Source organism: Manis pentadactyla, chromosome 17 (genome assembly GCF_030020395.1).
Source record: "Manis pentadactyla isolate mManPen7 chromosome 17, mManPen7.hap1, whole genome shotgun sequence".
Lineage (NCBI taxonomy): Eukaryota > Metazoa > Chordata > Mammalia > Pholidota > Manidae > Manis > Manis pentadactyla.
This window is the reverse complement of record NC_080035.1, coordinates 65,652,219-65,670,569: the sequence shown is the minus strand read 5'-3', so window position 1 is coordinate 65,670,569 and position 18,351 is coordinate 65,652,219. Positions and strand designations below refer to the sequence as shown.

The 18,351-nt window shown below is 55.0% G+C and overlaps 1 protein-coding gene across 1 annotated transcript in view; it reads right to left on the bottom strand.

Moving 5' to 3' along the window:
• Positions 1–18,062, bottom strand: part of ATP11A (ATPase phospholipid transporting 11A) — a 104,390-nt gene extending 86,328 nt beyond the window's left edge. Inside the window, exon 1 of the mRNA XM_036904763.2 lies at positions 17,764–18,062. Coding sequence (XP_036760658.1) covers positions 17,764–17,802 — 39 coding nt within the window. The 5' untranslated portion in view covers positions 17,803–18,062. The remainder of the gene's footprint in view (positions 1–17,763) is intronic.
• Positions 18,063–18,351: the final 289 nt, after the last annotated feature.

Here is an 18,351-nt window from a genome sequence, read left to right as displayed (position 1 = left end):
GGATGACTCGGGAGGTGCAGTCTATTCTCTGAGCCTCATTTTCCTCATTTGAAACCTCGGCCACACCACGTGGGCCACAGGACAGGCTTCTCACTGTATCCAGTGGCATGACCCCACAAGAGTCCAAGCTGGCACCTTGGAAGCAGAGGGTCCTGGCGGCCCCTCGGAGGTGTGTGCCTGACCGGCCACTCAGATGTCAGCCATCTGGGCTTTTCAACACCCCAGACTTCCGGGTCACGCTGTCCCAGACATCTGAATTAAAATTATTCAAACTCCGCCCCATGTGGCCTGTCAGGGCTGAGCCAGGGGTGGGTACACCATCTCTCCCGGCTGCCCGCACACCCGAGATCTCTGCTGACTGCTGCCTCTGACCCCTGGCTCCCACCCAGTCACATGGCAACACACTTGGGGATCCAGAGACGAGGGTGGGCAGAGGGGTCTGTGCAAGTGCACCAGGTGCCCACTTCCCAGCATCCTTGGCAACAGCTGAGCGTGGAGTCTGCGTGGCCACCTCTGCCCCTCAGCCGTCTGCTAGATGTCCCTCCATGCCCCCAGCCCCTGCGACCCCAGTTCTCAGGTCACACTCCGTCTGTCTGCCTCTGACTTCAAGTCCAAGGACACAGAAAGCGGTTTTACTGTTTAACCAGTGCGGGTTGTGACGGCCAGGGTGAATGCAGCCATGACCACCACCTTTACCCCCAGCCTCCCAGTGTGTCCAGGCGCAAGGTGACAACGCTGTCCCCCGCCGCAGCTCAACTCCAGGCAAATGTCCTTTCCACTGCCTCCCTCATGGAGACTTTCAACGCATCTTTCGGCTGTTATGGGAGAAGGCTGGGCGGGGGAGGAGGACGCTGCTGGGGAATGAGGCTGTCAGAGGCCCTCCAGGTCAGGCTGCCTGTCCTCTTACTAGTGACAGCAGCACAGTGGGCAGGGCCTTGACCAGCATGGGGCGACCGAGAACCAGCTGGCTTCCCCAAAACTGGGTCACCACCACACGTGGGCAGCTTTCCCTTCTAAGTGTTTGCTTCTTATAATAACAGTAATAAAGTGCTGAGCTGTAACACGTTCTGATTTAATGGTAAAACCATAATAATTTTTTCTGACTATAAATGCAATATACCACCATTCAGCACAGGCAGAGAAACAAAGAGAAAATAACAGTATCCCATAACCTTGACATCCACCACTGGCTTTTGGTGTGTATCCTCCCATATTTTTCTATGCATACATTTCATGAATCCATACAAAGACCTACACTAAAAATGGGATGTTATATGCACAGTTTGTAATACACTCTTTTCACCCACCATAGTATAAACTTCTTTTCCCATCATTAAAGCTGAATCTACACAACCCTTTTAAAGCCCTGCTACTAATCCTTTGCATGAATTTTCAGTAAGGTGTGGAAGCAATTTCCTGTGGACAGAGATCTGAGTCGCTTTCATTGCTATAGTGGACTATGTAAGGGGCATTTTAATTAGATCATTTTTGTACACTTGGACCATGATTTCCTGAGGTTAATTCCTAGAGCTGGAATGGGAATATTCACCCTGCACCAAGGACATCTTTTTGATTAGGACACATCCTTTTGATTACATAAATGGGATTATTAGCCAAGCCTGCATGTTAATTAACCTTAGATTTTAACAGTGTTTCAAACCAAGTAATAAAACAGGGAAATTAATAAGAAAACAATAAGAGGTGATCTGTATACACCTGAAGGAAATGATCATAAAATTACCTGGCCAAGCATCAAAAGGATACTCAGGCCACCTGGCCTGCAGGCCCCTCTGACCGCTTGGCCAGCGAACACATCCAAAACCTCGTGCACACAGTTCAAACAGGCTCAGGCTCTCACACAATGCCCTTTTTCTGTTAAAACAATTGTGTCAGTTTTGAGCCTCCCTTGTTTAATATTCTAAAAGACCAGCTTTAATCACATGCCTGCTAAGTGCCAACTCACAGCCCAGGAACAGGGCCTCCTGATCACCTCCTCGGGGTCAGCAGACAAACCTCAGACCTTCACAGATGGCAGCTGGGTCACAATCCCCCTGTCTCCTGAAGGCCCACCTTCAGCCTGGAGTAGGACCCGGCTAAAGGCAGCTCCCACTTCCGTGGGGTTTCAGATTCTTGGCCTCGTCCCCTTGGCTGGGATGTATGCAGAACATGTGTGTTATAAAACTGTTAACTGGAAACACTCATTTTGGCTAGCTAACGAAGAAAAGTTTATGAGCATCAACAAAAAGCAAAATGAACAGTGAGAAAATTAATTTGCAATTGTTAAAGCTTCAGAAAAAAATCTATGGGATTCTGTAACTCACACTGCTGTTTGCAGTGGCAAGATCAACGGGCTGCTTCCTACAAGAAAGGCGAAGATGAAGGCCAGCAACCATCGCGGGGTCTGCACATGCCTCCAGGGAGGCCGGGGGCCGTTTTAACACTTGCTGTATTGTCAAAAATCGCAACATCCTGTCACATGATACACACTGCTTTGTCTCCAGTGTTCATGAATTCAGTGTCATCAGGTGCCTCACAGGCAGCGCAGGGAGGCTGAAAATAAGTCAATAAGTAAAACCTAAAACTGGCGAACCTATCGCAGTGTAACACAGGTGCCCATAAAGGTGCACGAGCAGAGAGCAGCGCCAGGCGGACATTTACCCCAAGAGTCCCTGGGGGAATTCATTCTCAACCCAAGTATGTTTGGCTATAAAACGCTGACTTCTAAAACTGTGTTTTTCCAAAGAAGCCCATGTGCCCTCCTCGTCGGTTCCCCTCAGGAGGCACGTGTGCCGGGCAGCAACGGAGCACAGCAGACGTGGCCAAACAGGTTGGCTGTGACTCAGGAGACAGGCTGGTTATTTCAGCCCTGGGCTGTCTGCACCTTGCTCAGCAAGCAGCCTTTTCTTACAGGTAAAAGAGATCATGTCTGCGTGTTACATTCTGTTCCCATGATTCAGTTCTTTACGCCTGTTTTCTCCCCAGCAGAGGATCTCTGCCTCATCCCCCTTCTCACTTGCACAGGAGCCTGGCAGAAAGTCTCCACCTGCTTCGCACAGGCCTTGGCCACTGCTGCTGTGAGGCTCCCAGCCGCCGGCCTGCTCATGCACCGGCTGGGCTCACCGCCACCACTCCTGCTCCTCCACATCATGGAGCCACTGGGAAGCACCAACACCATCACACGGCTCACTGTGCGTGGGGCGGCCCACGGCTTGGGGGTCACAGAAGTCCCCCCGCCACCGGATATGAGCTGGACTCCAGGCTGACCGGCCAGAGCAGGCTTTGGCCATAGAGGGCAAGGGAGAGAGTCACCCACACCGAGGGGCCTGGTCCTGGCCCCTCCATCCCCAGGGGGCAGAGGTGGTGCCTGCATGGTGACCAGGTGTCCCTCTGGAGCTGTCAGCCCCACAGATCAGCAGCACCAGGGACCCCCGGCAGTGACCCCAAGCTGCGTTGGAGCCAAAGCAGACAATTGCTGTGGGTGCAAACCCGGTGACCTCCCACCCAACACAGAGCCAGCAGGGAGCTCAGGGGAACCTGAAGACGGTGGCAACCCTGGGGAACATATGGGCCTGCGGGATGCTCAGGCCCCACCTGTGCCTGCCTGGCAGGCTGTTAGCCAGGGGACAGCCACGTCGGCTCCGCTGAATCACTTCCTGAAGGGGTCAGGTGCTCGGAGCATCCTGGAGGCTGGGAACCAGGTTCAGAAAGCAGAACCTGTGGGGAGTTCTGGCCAGACGTCCTCAGAATATTCAAGGTCCAAAGGAACAGCCACAGGCCTCCGCCAGGACTCAGCCTGCCCCAAGGCTGCCAGGGAGCAAAACACCTGAGCACCCGACACCCAGCCATCCGGCTCACAGCCTGCTGTCCAGTGGGTGCGGTCAGGCCATGCCCAGTCCAGGGACCAGGGGCTTTCCAGCCCCTTGGGCACCACCCCGGAGTTACTCAGGAATACCCACAAAGCAGCAGAGAACGTGCCGCGTGCAGGTCAACACGGGCAAAGCAGTGTGTGTACAGGGTGCATGCAGGGAGATTTGTAAGAGTTCCCAGGGAAAGAGCGATTTTAATCAAGTGCAGGAAGAACACATGGGGCTGGAGGCGGCGGCCGCGCCTTTTACAAAGTCCGAACCACACAGGCAGGCTCCTCTCCAGGCTCAGCCAGGTCGTGCTTGGTCCTCTGGGGGCTGGGGGTCCATAAACACGGCTGCAGGAAACCCGAGTGTCCTCTGGCCATGAGTAGATAACAAATGTGTGGTATACAAACAATCATTTGGCTTCCAAAGGGGGTAAAATCTGGCACAAGCTGCCACAGGGCTGGGCCTTGAGAACACTGTGTGGGAAAGCCGGACACACATGCCAGGGTCTGGTATGGCTCCCTGGATAAGAGGCCCTTTGGCTGGTCAAAATCCTGGAGACAGGAGCAGAATGGGGCTTACGGGGCCAGGGAGCTGGGGTGCAGTGGGGAGACAGCGTGTTCTGCAAGATGAGCTCCCGACACGGACGGGTGTGAGGGTGGCAGGGTGACGTGGATGTGCTTAATGCCACTGGTTTTATCTCACAATGCAGCTAAGGTGGTCAATTTTGTTTTATGTATTTTGCCACAATAATGGAATCGCTGCATAATTACCTCAGCCATCTGCAGAGACCACGGACACAGCTGTGGTCAGTGGCACCACCCATTCACATCCTGTGTGGGCCGGAGCTTCGTCACACCTGCGGATCACGTCAGAGAAGCCCACCGAGCAGCAGAGGACGCGCGGCCAGGAAAGGGGTGCACCCGAGGGGGCAGCCAGACGTGGCCCACCGCCGCCCACACGGTGGCAGCTCATGCAGGGGCTGGACCCTTATGCCTCAGCCGCACCCACTGGCCTGGGAACCCACCGGCACTCCTGGTGAGCGCACTCCCGGTCGGGTGTCCAGGCTCCGGGGGTGGCCCCTCAGCAGAAAGGGCAGGAAGCAGGGGAAGGAGGGGCCGCCATGGCCACACAACTCCCTGCGCCCCTGAAGCGGGGTCGGTACCGCCTGGAGTCCGCTCCCACCCTGCCCTTCCCAGAGGCTAGCTGTCTGCGGAAGATCGGGCAGCCAGAACGCGATCTCCCCGAAAACTGAGTGGCGAATGAAATCTCCATTCCGCCTGAAACAGCCTCAGCCTTCAACATGAATCAAAAACCCACTGAGATCTTCTAAACACAGGCATGGTGCGCTTAAATACTACAAAACGGTCATTTATGCAGTGCAGAATTATTTTTTTGAGTATGTTCAATAATAAGAACTCATATCCACAAGAACCATGAAATCATCTAACAGACATTCATACAACTCTGAACTCTGTCACATCCTGTGCAGAATATTAAAGTAGGTGGATGATGGATCCCTAACCATTAAAGCCACTGAGAGCCAGGTGGACGCATTTTAAGTTTTCAAGCCTCTGCTTGAAACCAACCATGTCGTGCTCAAGTACCCCAAGGCCAACCCTAGTCTATCCGGGTGCTGAGCCCCGGGATGGCTGCTGGAAAAACCCCCTAGTCCTGAATGCCTGGTGGCACCGCCTCTCCTTGGGGGTGTGCATGACACGGAAACCTCACAGAGGACTCAGTAAGAAACACCTCACTTTGTCTGGTGGACGTAAGAAAAGGCAGAAGCAGGCACCTCTGGCCACAGAGCGACTGCCTGAAACAGGCTTTTGGTCTCAGCTGGACGAAGCCGATCCTAGAGGGGCTCCACGGAGAAGAGGGGCTGGGGCTGTGGCCGCCAGTCGGAGTACAGCTCTCTCCCCTCCCACTCCTGCCTGGCCAACCCACGGGAAAGGCCTGCACAGGCCGGCCTCGGGCCTTGCCCGTGTGTGACCTGGGCTGGAGGCCCACACGTTCTGGGCCGCCCTCTCAGCCACCAGAAGCTGGACCTCATTAGCTCTTTCCCTCTGGGTTTTTATTTTGAACAAGTAAGTGACTCAGGACAACCTGCCCTTTGACTCCTTCAAGTCATTTTCGTGAACCGCAACATTACACAGTGGACACTGAATTCTAAGTCACAGCAGAATTGGAAAAGAAAGTGTCAGAGTTCAGGAGACTTGGGCCTGCCACCCCCACACATCCTCAGTCACCTGCGTGGTCAGTGGGCACCAGAGCCAGGCTGGCCACCCTGGCCTCCCGCCTCTTGCTCGGACACCTGGAGGGCAAATGGACGGCCCTGGTGTGGGCCCCTCTGTTTTGCATCCCGGGCCACCTGTGCTCTCGCGCTGAAGTGACCAACATACATGAGCAGTTCACCTGTTGGGTCTCCTCCTTCCCCCAAATACCAACCTTGCAGGACCCCTTTCCATTTCACCAGCCACAATTGACCTCTGACCCTGGCACTATGAGAACGGGCCCGTTTCAGCATGGGAGCCAATGCACCTCTGCTTTGGGGGCTCCTCCTGCACCCTGGGCCATTCACTGCCCAGCACCCTGCTTTGGGACCCGCCGGCCACAGTGGCTAATCCCAATCACTGTGGGGTTTGTGCACGGGCAGGACGCGTGCACCAGGAGGGAGGTGTCCTTCCCCCAGGAGCACAGTGACAGCAATGCGGAGGGCACGTGTCTGACTCCGTCACAGCATGTGTGCAGTCAGCGGCCCATGTGGACCCCGTGGCAGAGCTCCCGGGGAACGACCACACCCCACTCCCACCCAGGCCTGCCCACCTCACGCACCCGATCCCCAGTAAGCCCTGGGCAGCCTGACTTCACTTTTAGGGTCTGCTCTTCCCGGGCCTTCAAAAACAACATAAAGCAGACTCATATCCACATAACCTGAAATTCTGGACACGAACCCCACCCTTTGAGTCCATGACTAAAGGGAGCTGCATGGTTTGCTGAGAAAATGACCAAGAAGGCCCCTGAATGTCCGCAAGCAGCGCTGGGACCCAACATCCGAACTTTGCCCCGCGGCACAAAGGCTTCCCTGTGGGAGGATCGAGGCTCCTGTTTGCTGTTTACTTTCCTGTTGACTCCAAAGACCGCCTGCCAGCAGGGTCCAAACAAGTCACTGTTACAACTGTGGTTTTTAATGAGCAAAACTATTTAAGAGATATAATTACTCAGCTTTACAACTAAGATTCTTATTAATAAACCAAGTACTAACAAAAGGGGATCCAGAGCTTTGGAAGCCAAGCCGTTCTATAAAAAGCAACAGTACAATTTATGAAATCAAATAATTATCTCATTTTAAGAGCAAAAAACCTCATATCACCTTTGGAGTAGAAATAACAGGACACTGCTTCACACAGAACCAACAACTTTACAGAAAAACATTCTCAAATGTAATTCTAAATTTAACTACTTCTTCGCATTTTTCAGATAGTAAAAGAATAAATGTTACAGATTAACTGAATTAGAAAACTTGCTCAAACCAAACAATTAGCAGAATAGAGTTTCTAAAAGGTAATTTCAGATAAAATGCTTTCATCCCTATTTCTTAAAAATGACTTATGAAGCACTATAACTTCCTAACATCATTAAACCCGCTGTTATAAGCTGTGTCATTCAAATGTACTTCTGACTGAACACGACTTTTAAGACATTCTGTCTCTTATTTAAGAATTACTCCTGGACAAACATCAGATTTTCTTCTCTGGAACAATAATTGCAACTCTTGCTTATGTCAGACAAATATTAAGCAAAAGAAAACTCAAATGAATCTTCACAAGCAAATATTTACCTTAAAATAAAATGTATCATCACCAATTGTCCAAAAGAAAAAAAACCCTTCTAACTGGATACTTTTCCATTAAAATTTAATTGGTGCTTACATTTTAAAACATTTTCTCCTCTGATTAAGATCTTTTTCATTGATTAAAAAAAAGTGTTTCCAAAAATGCAAGATATACAATATCAAACATAGAATAAACTACTTAAATTGCCCATAAATCAGTTTCTGTTTGGGATGATGAAAAAGTGCTGGAAATGGAGTGGTGATGGCTGCAGGACAATGTGAATATACTGAGTACCACTGAATTTTACACCTAAAAATGGTTAAATGGTAAATTTTATGCTATGTGTGTTTTACCACAATCAAAAAAATTGCTCATAAGCCAACCTAAGTATATTCATTCAATAAACCGATGCATCTTCATAATGTTAAAAATCATCCTAATTTATCTATTACTTAACATTTTCTTTGTTTGGCCATATAATATTAAAACAAATTTAAAACTACGATTAAAAAGCAGCACATAAGACATACTCCACATTTTAGGCCGTGATATCTGAGTGGTGGCTGTGCGTTCCCATGAACTGAAGTGGAAGCCACATGCTGACTATCCCCAGGCCCCACATCAGTACCACCCCAGGCAGGCTTGTGTGGGCTGGCCTCTGGCCTCCTCCACTGGACCTCAGATTTCCTGTGCCCTGCACACCCCGACCCCAGGGGACCTGGCTCCTGTCTCCCTCCCAGGGAAGCCGGCCCAGCCTTCCTCCATTGCCCCTGCCACACCCACAACCCCAGACCTCTCTTCCCATGTCTTTTTTCTGCACAGCACTTCCTATCACCTAGAGCCATGTGCTCAGTTACATCCTGCCACCTACCACTGAAATGGGTGTCTGTGCATTTTGCTTCCCACCGAATCCTCAGTGCATACAGCAGGTGCTCAATAAATATTTGATGAACATCAAACGCCGAGTGCCCCGTGTGGACTAAGCACCCCACACACTTTTCTTTACGAGAATCGCAATGGGTTCACCCCGCACACATTGTCCAATGCCAGGACCTTGCACACGCACTCCCACTTGGCATGAGAGCACCGATGAGCTGGGCAACATCGGAGGACCCGAAGAAGCTCCAGCCACGTGACAACCACTCCAGCTTGCTTTTCATGCATGTTGCTTTTAGATTTATAACAAAGTCAGTAATCACTGAAAAAAAGTGCCTGAATACACTTCACGGTCATCTAGTACTTCCATGGCTCACCTATATTAACATGAATCAAAGCAACTACTTCCAAATATTTCTAATGAGGTCATTCAAATCAGCTGACCTTGAGCAGTGTGGTGGTAGGGGCACCGACCCCCCCCCATGCAGAACACCCACGTGGAACTTGTGACTCCCCGAATGCTTCATAGCTTACTGCTGACCAGAAAGAACACCTTGCTGATAACATACAGTTGACTAACACATATTTTGTATGTTACATGCATTACATACTGCATTCTTAAAATAAACTAAGCTAGAGAAAAGAATGCTTTTTTCAGATTATCTCAATTTTTCAAAAATTTTCCAATATATTTACTGGAAAAAGAATCTGTAAATGAACCAGTGCAGTTCAAACCCGTGTTGTTCAAGGGTCAGCTCTAATTTGTCGGTTAGATTATTTTACCTGAAAGTGACAGATAATCTAGGTCTGGTTTGCCCTCAAACACATATCTTCCCAGCAATGACGACTGCATGATTTTATTCTGTGGAATGACTTTAATTCCATAATTTTTAATCACATGTTTTGGTGGATAATTTCTGAGACCTTTTTGAAAAATCACACAAAAATCTAGATGACACTCTAATGGCCAAACTTCACTGTCCCTAATCCTTTGCTGAAAATAGGTTGGAGGAAATCCTCTTCTCTCTGAAGGAGGGAGATTATATGATGCTCCAGGCAGCCGCCGGGTCTAGGTCTGCCCAGAGAGGGGAACCTGTCTGGGGCTGGAGCTGGTGCAGGAGGGAGGCCTCCCACACGCCAGCCTCCCGCTGCCCCGAACAGGAACGTGAGGTCTTGGGGCCTCCTTCAGCACAGACAGCCTGGGTGAGGCAGGGTGTGAGCTGGTCGGACCTGTGGGGTCCCGACACCTGTCACGGCACCGCGGCTTCCACAGACCGCTGCAGCCCTCAGCCCGGCGCTCTGCAGGCGCCCAGGACACTTCCAGCCGTTAGAGGCCACTGCAACTCCCTAGCAGAAGACGGGCAGCGCTCCGCGCCCACCCAACTCAGCTCACAACAGCGTGAGAGCGCAAGGACTCGCTGAGAGGGAATTAGGCTGCGGTTATAAAACCAAGAAGGGGGAGGCAGCGCCTTTTGGGGACTTCCAGACTGACCCGGGAGGCGGGAGGCGACGACCCTGTGGGGTCAGCGTGACCCCTGTGTTGGGTCCGCACCTGCAGAGAGGTGCGGAGATAACACACCCCCTCACTCAAACCTGTAGTTCAGCTTTGATTGCGTCTCACTTTCCAAGTCCACCCAAGGTAAACGCAGCGCAGGCCAAGGGCGGGTGAACAGACGGAGGGCCCTGAAGGCCATTCCAGTTACCGGAAGACCTGGGCCACTACGAGCCGCCTCCAGCCTCCAATCCAGTTACGAGGATCCCTCTGACATCTGCCCCATCAACAAGCCAGACGCCTCGCGCTTAGATTATCACACAGAACCCGGAACAATGCCTCACAGCCTTGCCTTACTACGGCCCACATCTGCCTACCAGCCCCTTGCAGGTGGGCAGACAGACACACAGGAACACACGACCTCAGGGCCCAGAACCAGGACACTGGTCTGTTCCTCCTAAATCTGTTTCCCCATTAAAAAAAAAACCCTTTCCTACTAAATATTGATTTAATTTTGTCTTTCTGATTTCATGGACCAGTTACTTCTGTATTTGACAAAACAGTAAGTGAAGTTAATGTTGCCTTCATTCTCAGACTCGCCTGACATCCCCCATCTGAGTATCCAGGACCTAAATGGAAGGTCAGCCTACTTCCCTGCAGGACTGAACCGCATCCCCCAGTCCACGAGCAGAAGCCCTGACCCTCACAGGGGTCCACCTGGAATCAGGGATTTTAGGAGGTAATTATGGTGATGAGGTCATAGGGGGGTTCCAATCGGACAGGACCTGTGGCCTTACAAGAGGGGAGAGGCCCTCCCTACCCCCCCGTCCCTCCCTCCCTCTCTGTCCACAGTCACAGAGGAAAGGCCACGCAAGGACCATGCAGGACACGGCGAAAAGACAGCCTTTCCACAAGCCAAGAGGGGTTCCTCAGCAGAACCCACCCCTGCAGGCACCCTGGTCTGGGCGTCCAGCCTCCACACATGAGGGATGAATGTCGCATTTACGCCATGGGCAGGCAGTGTTTGCTACGGCAGCCTAAGGGGACAGCCATGCACTTTCAGTGGCCCCCTCAGCTTCACGTGTGACGATGCCGGTGCCTAAATGACACGGGCATGCAAGCGCAGAGACCCGGCAACAAGCACCTCAGATAGTGACATCATGAACAGCAACACCATTTCCCACCAGGAAAATGGGTCCTTCCTTGCCTCATTCTGAGCACCCTGTCCTCACCAGTCCCGTGTATGTGGTATCACCAACCATTCCAGAAACTTGCTGCTGCTCGCTTCACCTAAGCAGGTGCAGGAAGCGCAACAAGACAGAAGCCAGGTGCAGGCACAGGCTGGACCTGCCTCAGGGTCACTGGGAAGCCCCCCAACCCACGGCCAGGGCCCCACCCGGTGCCGACGACACGCCATGTGAGAGGGAATGGAGGCTGCCCCTAGGTGTCTGCCTGGAGGGAGGCCCTCCTGAGAGTCCCCTGCCCCCTGCCGTGCCACAGGAAGAAGCTGAAGCATGTGTGCTGGGGCAGGTGTGCCCTGCTACCAGCCAGATGGCTGGTGCCACGGCCACAGTGCTCCATTGACACCTAGACAGACAGCAGTCCTGGGGGCAGGTGGCTCGCCTGGCCCGCAGCTGGGGCTGCAGAGGGCTTCCTTGGGGGGTGCACACTGGAGGGACCTAAAGGCCACGGTCCCCCGAGTCCTAATACGAGCAGAGGCAGGTCAGATGCCATTAGTGAACTTGAAAACCCATCTGAGAGGCCTGCTTTAGGTCCGTCAAGCATCTGCCCAAACCAGAAGAGCCTGTATCCTGGGGGGTGGGGGGCAGACCCAAAGAGCAGAGCTGGCCAGCAGCTCGCAGGACAGCCAGTGCATGAGAGGAAGCCCAACAGCCGGCCTCTGGGTGGGCCGCTCATGCCAGCCCTTGTCACGGAGACGCGGTGCAGCCGATCACACTGTTTCTGAGGAACTGGGGAGCCTGGATATTTATGTGCATTCACCCATATCTAAAGTTGGCAGGAAATCCAAATAGTTCTGAAGCCACGGAGTGGCCAACACAGCCACATCAAAGGGCAAGCTTCCTACCCTGTCCTCGGTCAAGGGCCCTCAACCTTACTCAGGACAGGCACGCTCTGGGAGGCCAGCGACACAGGAGGTCCCGCCCAGGAACAAAAGGCACATGCGGAAGGCTGTGCACTGCTTCACGGGAGTTCGGGGCCCATGAGAGGCCATAGGAAGGCTTGTTCCTGACCAGGCTGGGGGTGAAGGGACGCTGGCTCAAGGCCGATGCGGGAGGAGGAAGAGCCCTAGGGCCCAGCCAGAGGGCCAAGGCCTGCAGCCACGGGCACCTGTTGCCGTCTGCCCTGTCTGCTGGGTGCTGATAGGAGGGGTGGGCCCAGGGGCCTCCCCTGCCCACACCCACATTTTTATGACTATGAAAACGTACCAAGAACGCAGCAAGTGTGGGGCAACAGTGACTTGATTTGAGAAGCTCGTCACTAACCACTTGGGTTGGTGGAAGGGCCAGGAAAGTCCCCTCAGGGGCACGGAGACAATGTCACAGTTCCTAAAGGGTGGAAGGCAGTGGGTCTTCCCTTCAACCGAGGTGGCAGAGAGCCCACCGCAGGCCCCTGGCGCTGCCCAGACAGGAGGAGGTGTGGGCTCCACATACACAGAGCAGGGCCTCGGGTCTCTGCCCCGCCGGGTGCCCCAGAGAAGGCAGGGGGGAGCGCGGATGGACCCGCTAGGGGGCCTCTGACGGGGCTGCGGCCTTGCTCTGCCTGGGACACACCTGCTGGGCGCCCTCCAGCTGCTCGGTGTGGCCTGCCGCCCTGCCTCCCGCCCCACTCTCACCCGTGTTCCCAGCGCGTGTTGCCCTCTGCACGCCGACGGTCGTCTCTGGGGTCGGTCTCTGCCTGCTCTCCCCTCTGCAAAGGCTAAGGGCCCCTGGGACACGGATCTGGGTGTCCTCTTCCTACCTGGCTCACGTTGTGTTAATGAACACACAGAACGCTCACCGAATGCACACCGGGCATGCAGAGAACACAGAGGGCCTGGAAGGGGAGCAGGGGCAGCTGCCGCTGGGGGGGCCGGGGCGGGAGGAGCAGCCCAGGAGGAAGCCATGTGGGTGCTGCAGGTGTCTGTCTGGCTGCAAAGGGGACAGACGTCGGGGGTGGCCCGGGACACAGGTCAGGAGGCCCACTTCTGCGGGAGGACAGCGGAAAGGCTGTTGGCCTGCCCAGGACTGAGAAGGACACAGGATGGCTTGGGTTGAGTGGGTGGGGGTGGGAACCAAGTGTGGTCCGGCAGACCAGGCCCCTGTCCCACCCGGGGACTTGGGTGCACACAGGACAGGCAGATGCCTGAGAGGGGGGCCTGACAGCCGCTGCGTCCTCCCTGCAGGCTCAGGCCGGGTCCCGGGCTCTTGACCACCGGAAGCTGTGGCTGAGGCTCCTGGGAGGCCGCCTCCTGGAGAGAGCAGGCTGTCTGTGCACCTACCTGGGCAGACAGGCTCTGCCCTGCCCGCTGGAGGCCCTGCAGCACAGCCTGAGCAGCCGTGGAGGGGGCTGCCTGCCTGCCCAGTGCTCCAGGGGCCCGGTGGGGCCTGACCCAAGTCTGTCAGGCTCTGAGGCTGAACTTTTGGCCCCCACAATCTACCACTTTGCTTTTTTCAGATACCAGCATCCAACTAAAGGCAAAAGCAATCCTTGCTCAATCTTGTTGAATGTCTAGTGTTGTAAAAATTGCTTTCCATTGATTTTCATTGCAAATAAATAGCATTTTTGCCTGCATTTAACTTGACTAGTCTGGGGCCTGGGACCCAACCATCTTTTATTAACCCTGCTTCCACCGGGACACGTGGTCCATGCTCCATGGAACAGATCATACCTAGGTTTGAGCAAACAGGACTCCCTGGCCAGGTGAGCAGTGGGTGGGCTTGTCAGGGGTCAGCGCACCTTTGACCAACTGTAAACTGAGGACAGCGCTCTGACCCGAGGGACTTAAACCGATGCACCAAACCCAACAACACAACCCTTTTCCCTGTGGTATTAAATTCATCCTGGGCAGCAAATGAAGGCATCGCAAGATAACTGGTTCCGAATAAGCAGACATTAAACAGGCTGAACAATGGAGGAGACTTAACAGCTGGAGCATAAAGGTGAACCATACACCTAGGCAGATGTGTAAAATTCCTCGTTGCAACACACAAGCCCCTGACAAGAAGCACAGGGCTCGGCCAAGTGCGTGCAAACCCTTGCCAGGGCCGTGTGGCAGCCTCACTCACACTCCCAGACACAGCGGCAAGCATCTGGGGGAGGGCTCACCGGTCGATTACCACGGCCCTGGTCAGAGCACCTGCGCTCAGTCAGCAGGAAAGCCCCACTGAGTCATCCAAGCCGGCCTAGGAAAAAAAGGCCACATGGGAACAAAGGCTGGAGTCCAACGGGAGGTCTGCCTGGGGAACAGGCAGTCTCACAGGTAAGCATGGACATTCCTGTTGCAAATTTTCAGGTAACAAAGAGTAAAAAAAGCAGACACATGCATGCTTATGAATGGTTGGACATATTAGAGCTCAAAGCACTCTAATGCAGCCATGCTTAAAGTTCTCCAGCGACAAAAATATTTATTTTTCCCATGTAAAGAAGATCGTAATGTAACAGTCTGTTTCAAAAACAACTAATGTCAGCAAAGCAAACCTTCAGATTTTTCAGAATGTAAGAAATACCCTAGAAAACAAAAAGTCTAAGACAGAAACAATTAGGAACTTTGACAAACAGCGTAACAGTACTAATAAACAATCTCCAAGCTGAAGTACTAAAGACATTCTACAGACATAACAAAATTACACTCTTGATCTGCTGAATTAAAGCCAAATCTGAAGTGCAGCAGAGAGAAGGAAGCGCCGTTCCCAGGAGCCCCCGACTGGGACGCGCTCCCCGGAATAAACGCTGTGGCCCAATGTGGCTGGTGGCCTTCTTTGTGGACTTGGTGGCTGCAGTATTTTGCACACCTTGTTTTAAAGTCTTCTGTTCTGCGGGAGCCCTGCACACTGCCCGCAGCAGGGCCCCTGCCGGCCACCACGGGCACCGGAGGCAGGCAGCGGCAGGACTGCTCACTCGCCCGGCTGCCCACCCAGCTGAGCGATGCTGCCGGCAGGCAGGAGGAACCTCGGAGCCGGCGCCGTCCTGAGCTCCTGGCCTGGGGCGCCTTGATGGGTCCTCGGGAGCGCCCCGTGAATGGGCGCCGCTGTGATTCTCTAACAGTAAACTGATGTGGGGAAAAGGGAAGCAGCCACCCCGAGGGCACCCAGTGTAAATCGGGCAGGCCAGGCTCAAGCAGACACCTGTGGACTCTACCAGGAGGGTACACCGGCTTCTCAGAATTCCACGTACCTGGATCTGTCACTCATCTCACTTCCCGGAAGAGGAGGGAGCACTAGCTCTCCACCCACTCTGCTGGAAACCGTGCTTTGAGTAGATACCTGGCCACGCACGAACCACGGGCACGCATCTCTTCGTGGCTTCTATCCATCCAGCCACCTGTACTCGAGCTTTGGCGTTCACATGGCCTTACCCAGAACCGGACTCTCCCATCTGCCTACTTCATCTCTCCAGAATTAACCCAGAATAAAACCCCTGTAGCCATGTTTCCCAAGGACTGCTTTATCCTGGGCACGCCTCAGGCATCAGAACAAGCTGAAAAGTTTTCTTTGTCCCAGGATTTGTGACTACAGGAAAACTAGAAGCAACCAGGGTATATGCAACGTATTCATTTCCATAAAATTGGTCGCATGAGGAAACCATGAGGAAATATAAATATTCAATCCCGACTTTTTTGTTTTCTGTAGCATAAGAAATATAATTTGGTCCTGTGAGTAGAGAGAGAACCAAGTTACAAAAAAACAGATCATGACTTTCTGCAAAAAGTCAAATTAGTTTAGTAGCATAGACACGAGCTAAAATCACAGTAATGAATGGTGTGTGTGTGTGTGTGTGCGCGCGAAAAGAACCAAAACGACCAGCCTGCAGCAGCAGAGATGTGGGATGGGAAACAGAAATGGTAACCGTGTCCTGGATCCAGAGACATCACCAAACAATGCACATGCTAGAAAAGTTCACTAAGGAATATTCACACTTAAGTGTGAGACAAAACTTGCCTTTCCTAAGTCTAATAGCAAAAGACTATTTAAAAATATAAACTACATCAAAACACATAGATCGATCATAAGAAAACGGCTGCAAGGCTGAGTAAGACAGTACAAAACCGACATATGCCTGCCCCACACCCAGAACAAAGGGCTCAGGACCCCAGGGAAGGTCAGGCCACCAGGCAGTGAGCCCCAGTCAGGGCAGAGAAGAGGAGCAGTGAGGCCGCGCAGCGACCCACCCCTCCAGAAAGCAGACTGCACCTTATTGGTCACAAGGTAACTCTCCTTTTCACCAGGAAGCTTGAACTGGAAGAGAATGGAAACTAACGTAAACAGCAGGGTAACCTGAATACGTTTCAGGTAAATGGTAGCGGCACCCTTCCTTCTATTTCGCCTTTGAGGAAACAGGCAGGGAAACCAGCGGCCCAGGGAGTCCCGGGGGTGGCGCGGCTAAGAAGGGAATGCCCCTGCCCACTAAGCGCTTCTCTGACATCCTGGCGCCCTTCGTCACACTGTCACTGTTGGTGGTTTTTCCAGAACCCACTACTCCTGCGAGAAACAAAGGGGTCGCCGGAGGCTTGCCGCTCACAGTGTGACACGGGCGCCGCGGGCCCGAGATTCGGCGGGGGCATCCCACGAGCCTCCCAGGGCCTCGGCCTTGCCCGGAGCCGGAGAAGCTGCCCACGCAGGGCCGCGGATGCCGCGGACTGACCTTCCGCGAGCAGCTACCTAGGCGGGGGGCACAAGCGCTGCCGCGGCCCTGGGCCCCTCCGGGGAGAGAATAAATTCAGTGGAAAACGGATTTGGCGTCCCCTGGGGTGAAAAGAAACACTTTCATCTTCGGCCAAGCTTATAAATATGAAAACTGCCTAAGGTGATTCCTACATCAGGGAAAACAAAGTTGCCACACACACAAAAGCGCACACAGCACTCGGCCCCGCGCGTCTCGGACCGCTGCGCGCGGCCGGCCGGCGCCGGGGACAATGCTCCTCTGTTGAGGACAGCGGCGCGGACACCCCCCGGCGGCCGCCTTCTCCGCAGGCACCCCCCTCGCGCCCGGGGCCGCCGCACGGAGCCACCTCTCCGACCCCAGCGGCCGGCGCCACGCGCACAGACTCCGGAAAGCCCTCCGACATCCCGGCCTCGGATCCCGGCGGTCCCTCCGGGGGAAAGAGCCCAAACTTCACTCCCGCGTCCCCCGCGGAGTTACAGAGCAAACAAAGTCACCGCCCGTTCTGGAGAGGGTCCGGTCTCCAAATCCCGAGCAGACTAGCAGCAGGAAGGCGGACCCGAGCCCCTGCCAGCCCGGGGCCCTGCGCGGAGCGGGCAGGTCTGCTCCGGGGCAGCTCCGTCCCGCGCCCACCCGGGGCGGGGCGCGGCCGCCGAGCAGGTGGCGCCCTGGCCCGCACGTGCGCGCCGGGACCATCCGGAGCCTCAGCAGCAAACTCTGCGGCCCAGCCCGGCACCCGCTCGTCCCCCGGGGGGACCGCAGGGCCCCAGGCGCGGCGCTGTAGGGTCGGCGCTGTCCCCAGGGCCTCCCGCCCGCCCGCGACACTCACGAATCTGTGCACGAGCGTCCGCACGCGGCTGCAGTCCATGGCTCCTCCGGCCGCGCCCGCCGCACTCAGCGCCCCCGCGCCCGGCTCCGCGCGCCCATGGGCCCGGGCCCCAGTGCGGCCGTGCGCCCCGCCCCAGTCACGGTCCGGGCGCGCAGGGCGGTGCGGGGGGCGGCCGCGGCCCCTCCGCGCTCATGCCCAGCCCGGCCCGAGGTGGCCGGCGCCGGGTGGCCGCTCGGCGGGGTGGTCGCCGACCCCGGCTGCCGGCGGCGGGGCTGCGGGCCGGGAGCGCGGCGGCCGGGCGCGTCCCGCGCCGCTCCTTTCGGCTCGCCTCTGCGCGCTGCTCCACTCGGCGCGCAGCTCCGCTCGCCCGTCCGGCCGGTCCTCGCCTGCCGCCGCTCTCAGCCCGCCTGCGGCCGCCCGGGCCCCGCGCACGTCACGAGCGCGTGCGAGCATGCGCCCCGCAGCCCGCGCCCCCGCCCGCGCCGAGGGCCTCGCACACTTATGCCTGCGCGCGCCCCTGCCCGCCCCGCCTCCGGCCCCGCCCCCGCCCCGCCCCCGGAGCCGGCAGAGATGCACCCCGGGGCGCAG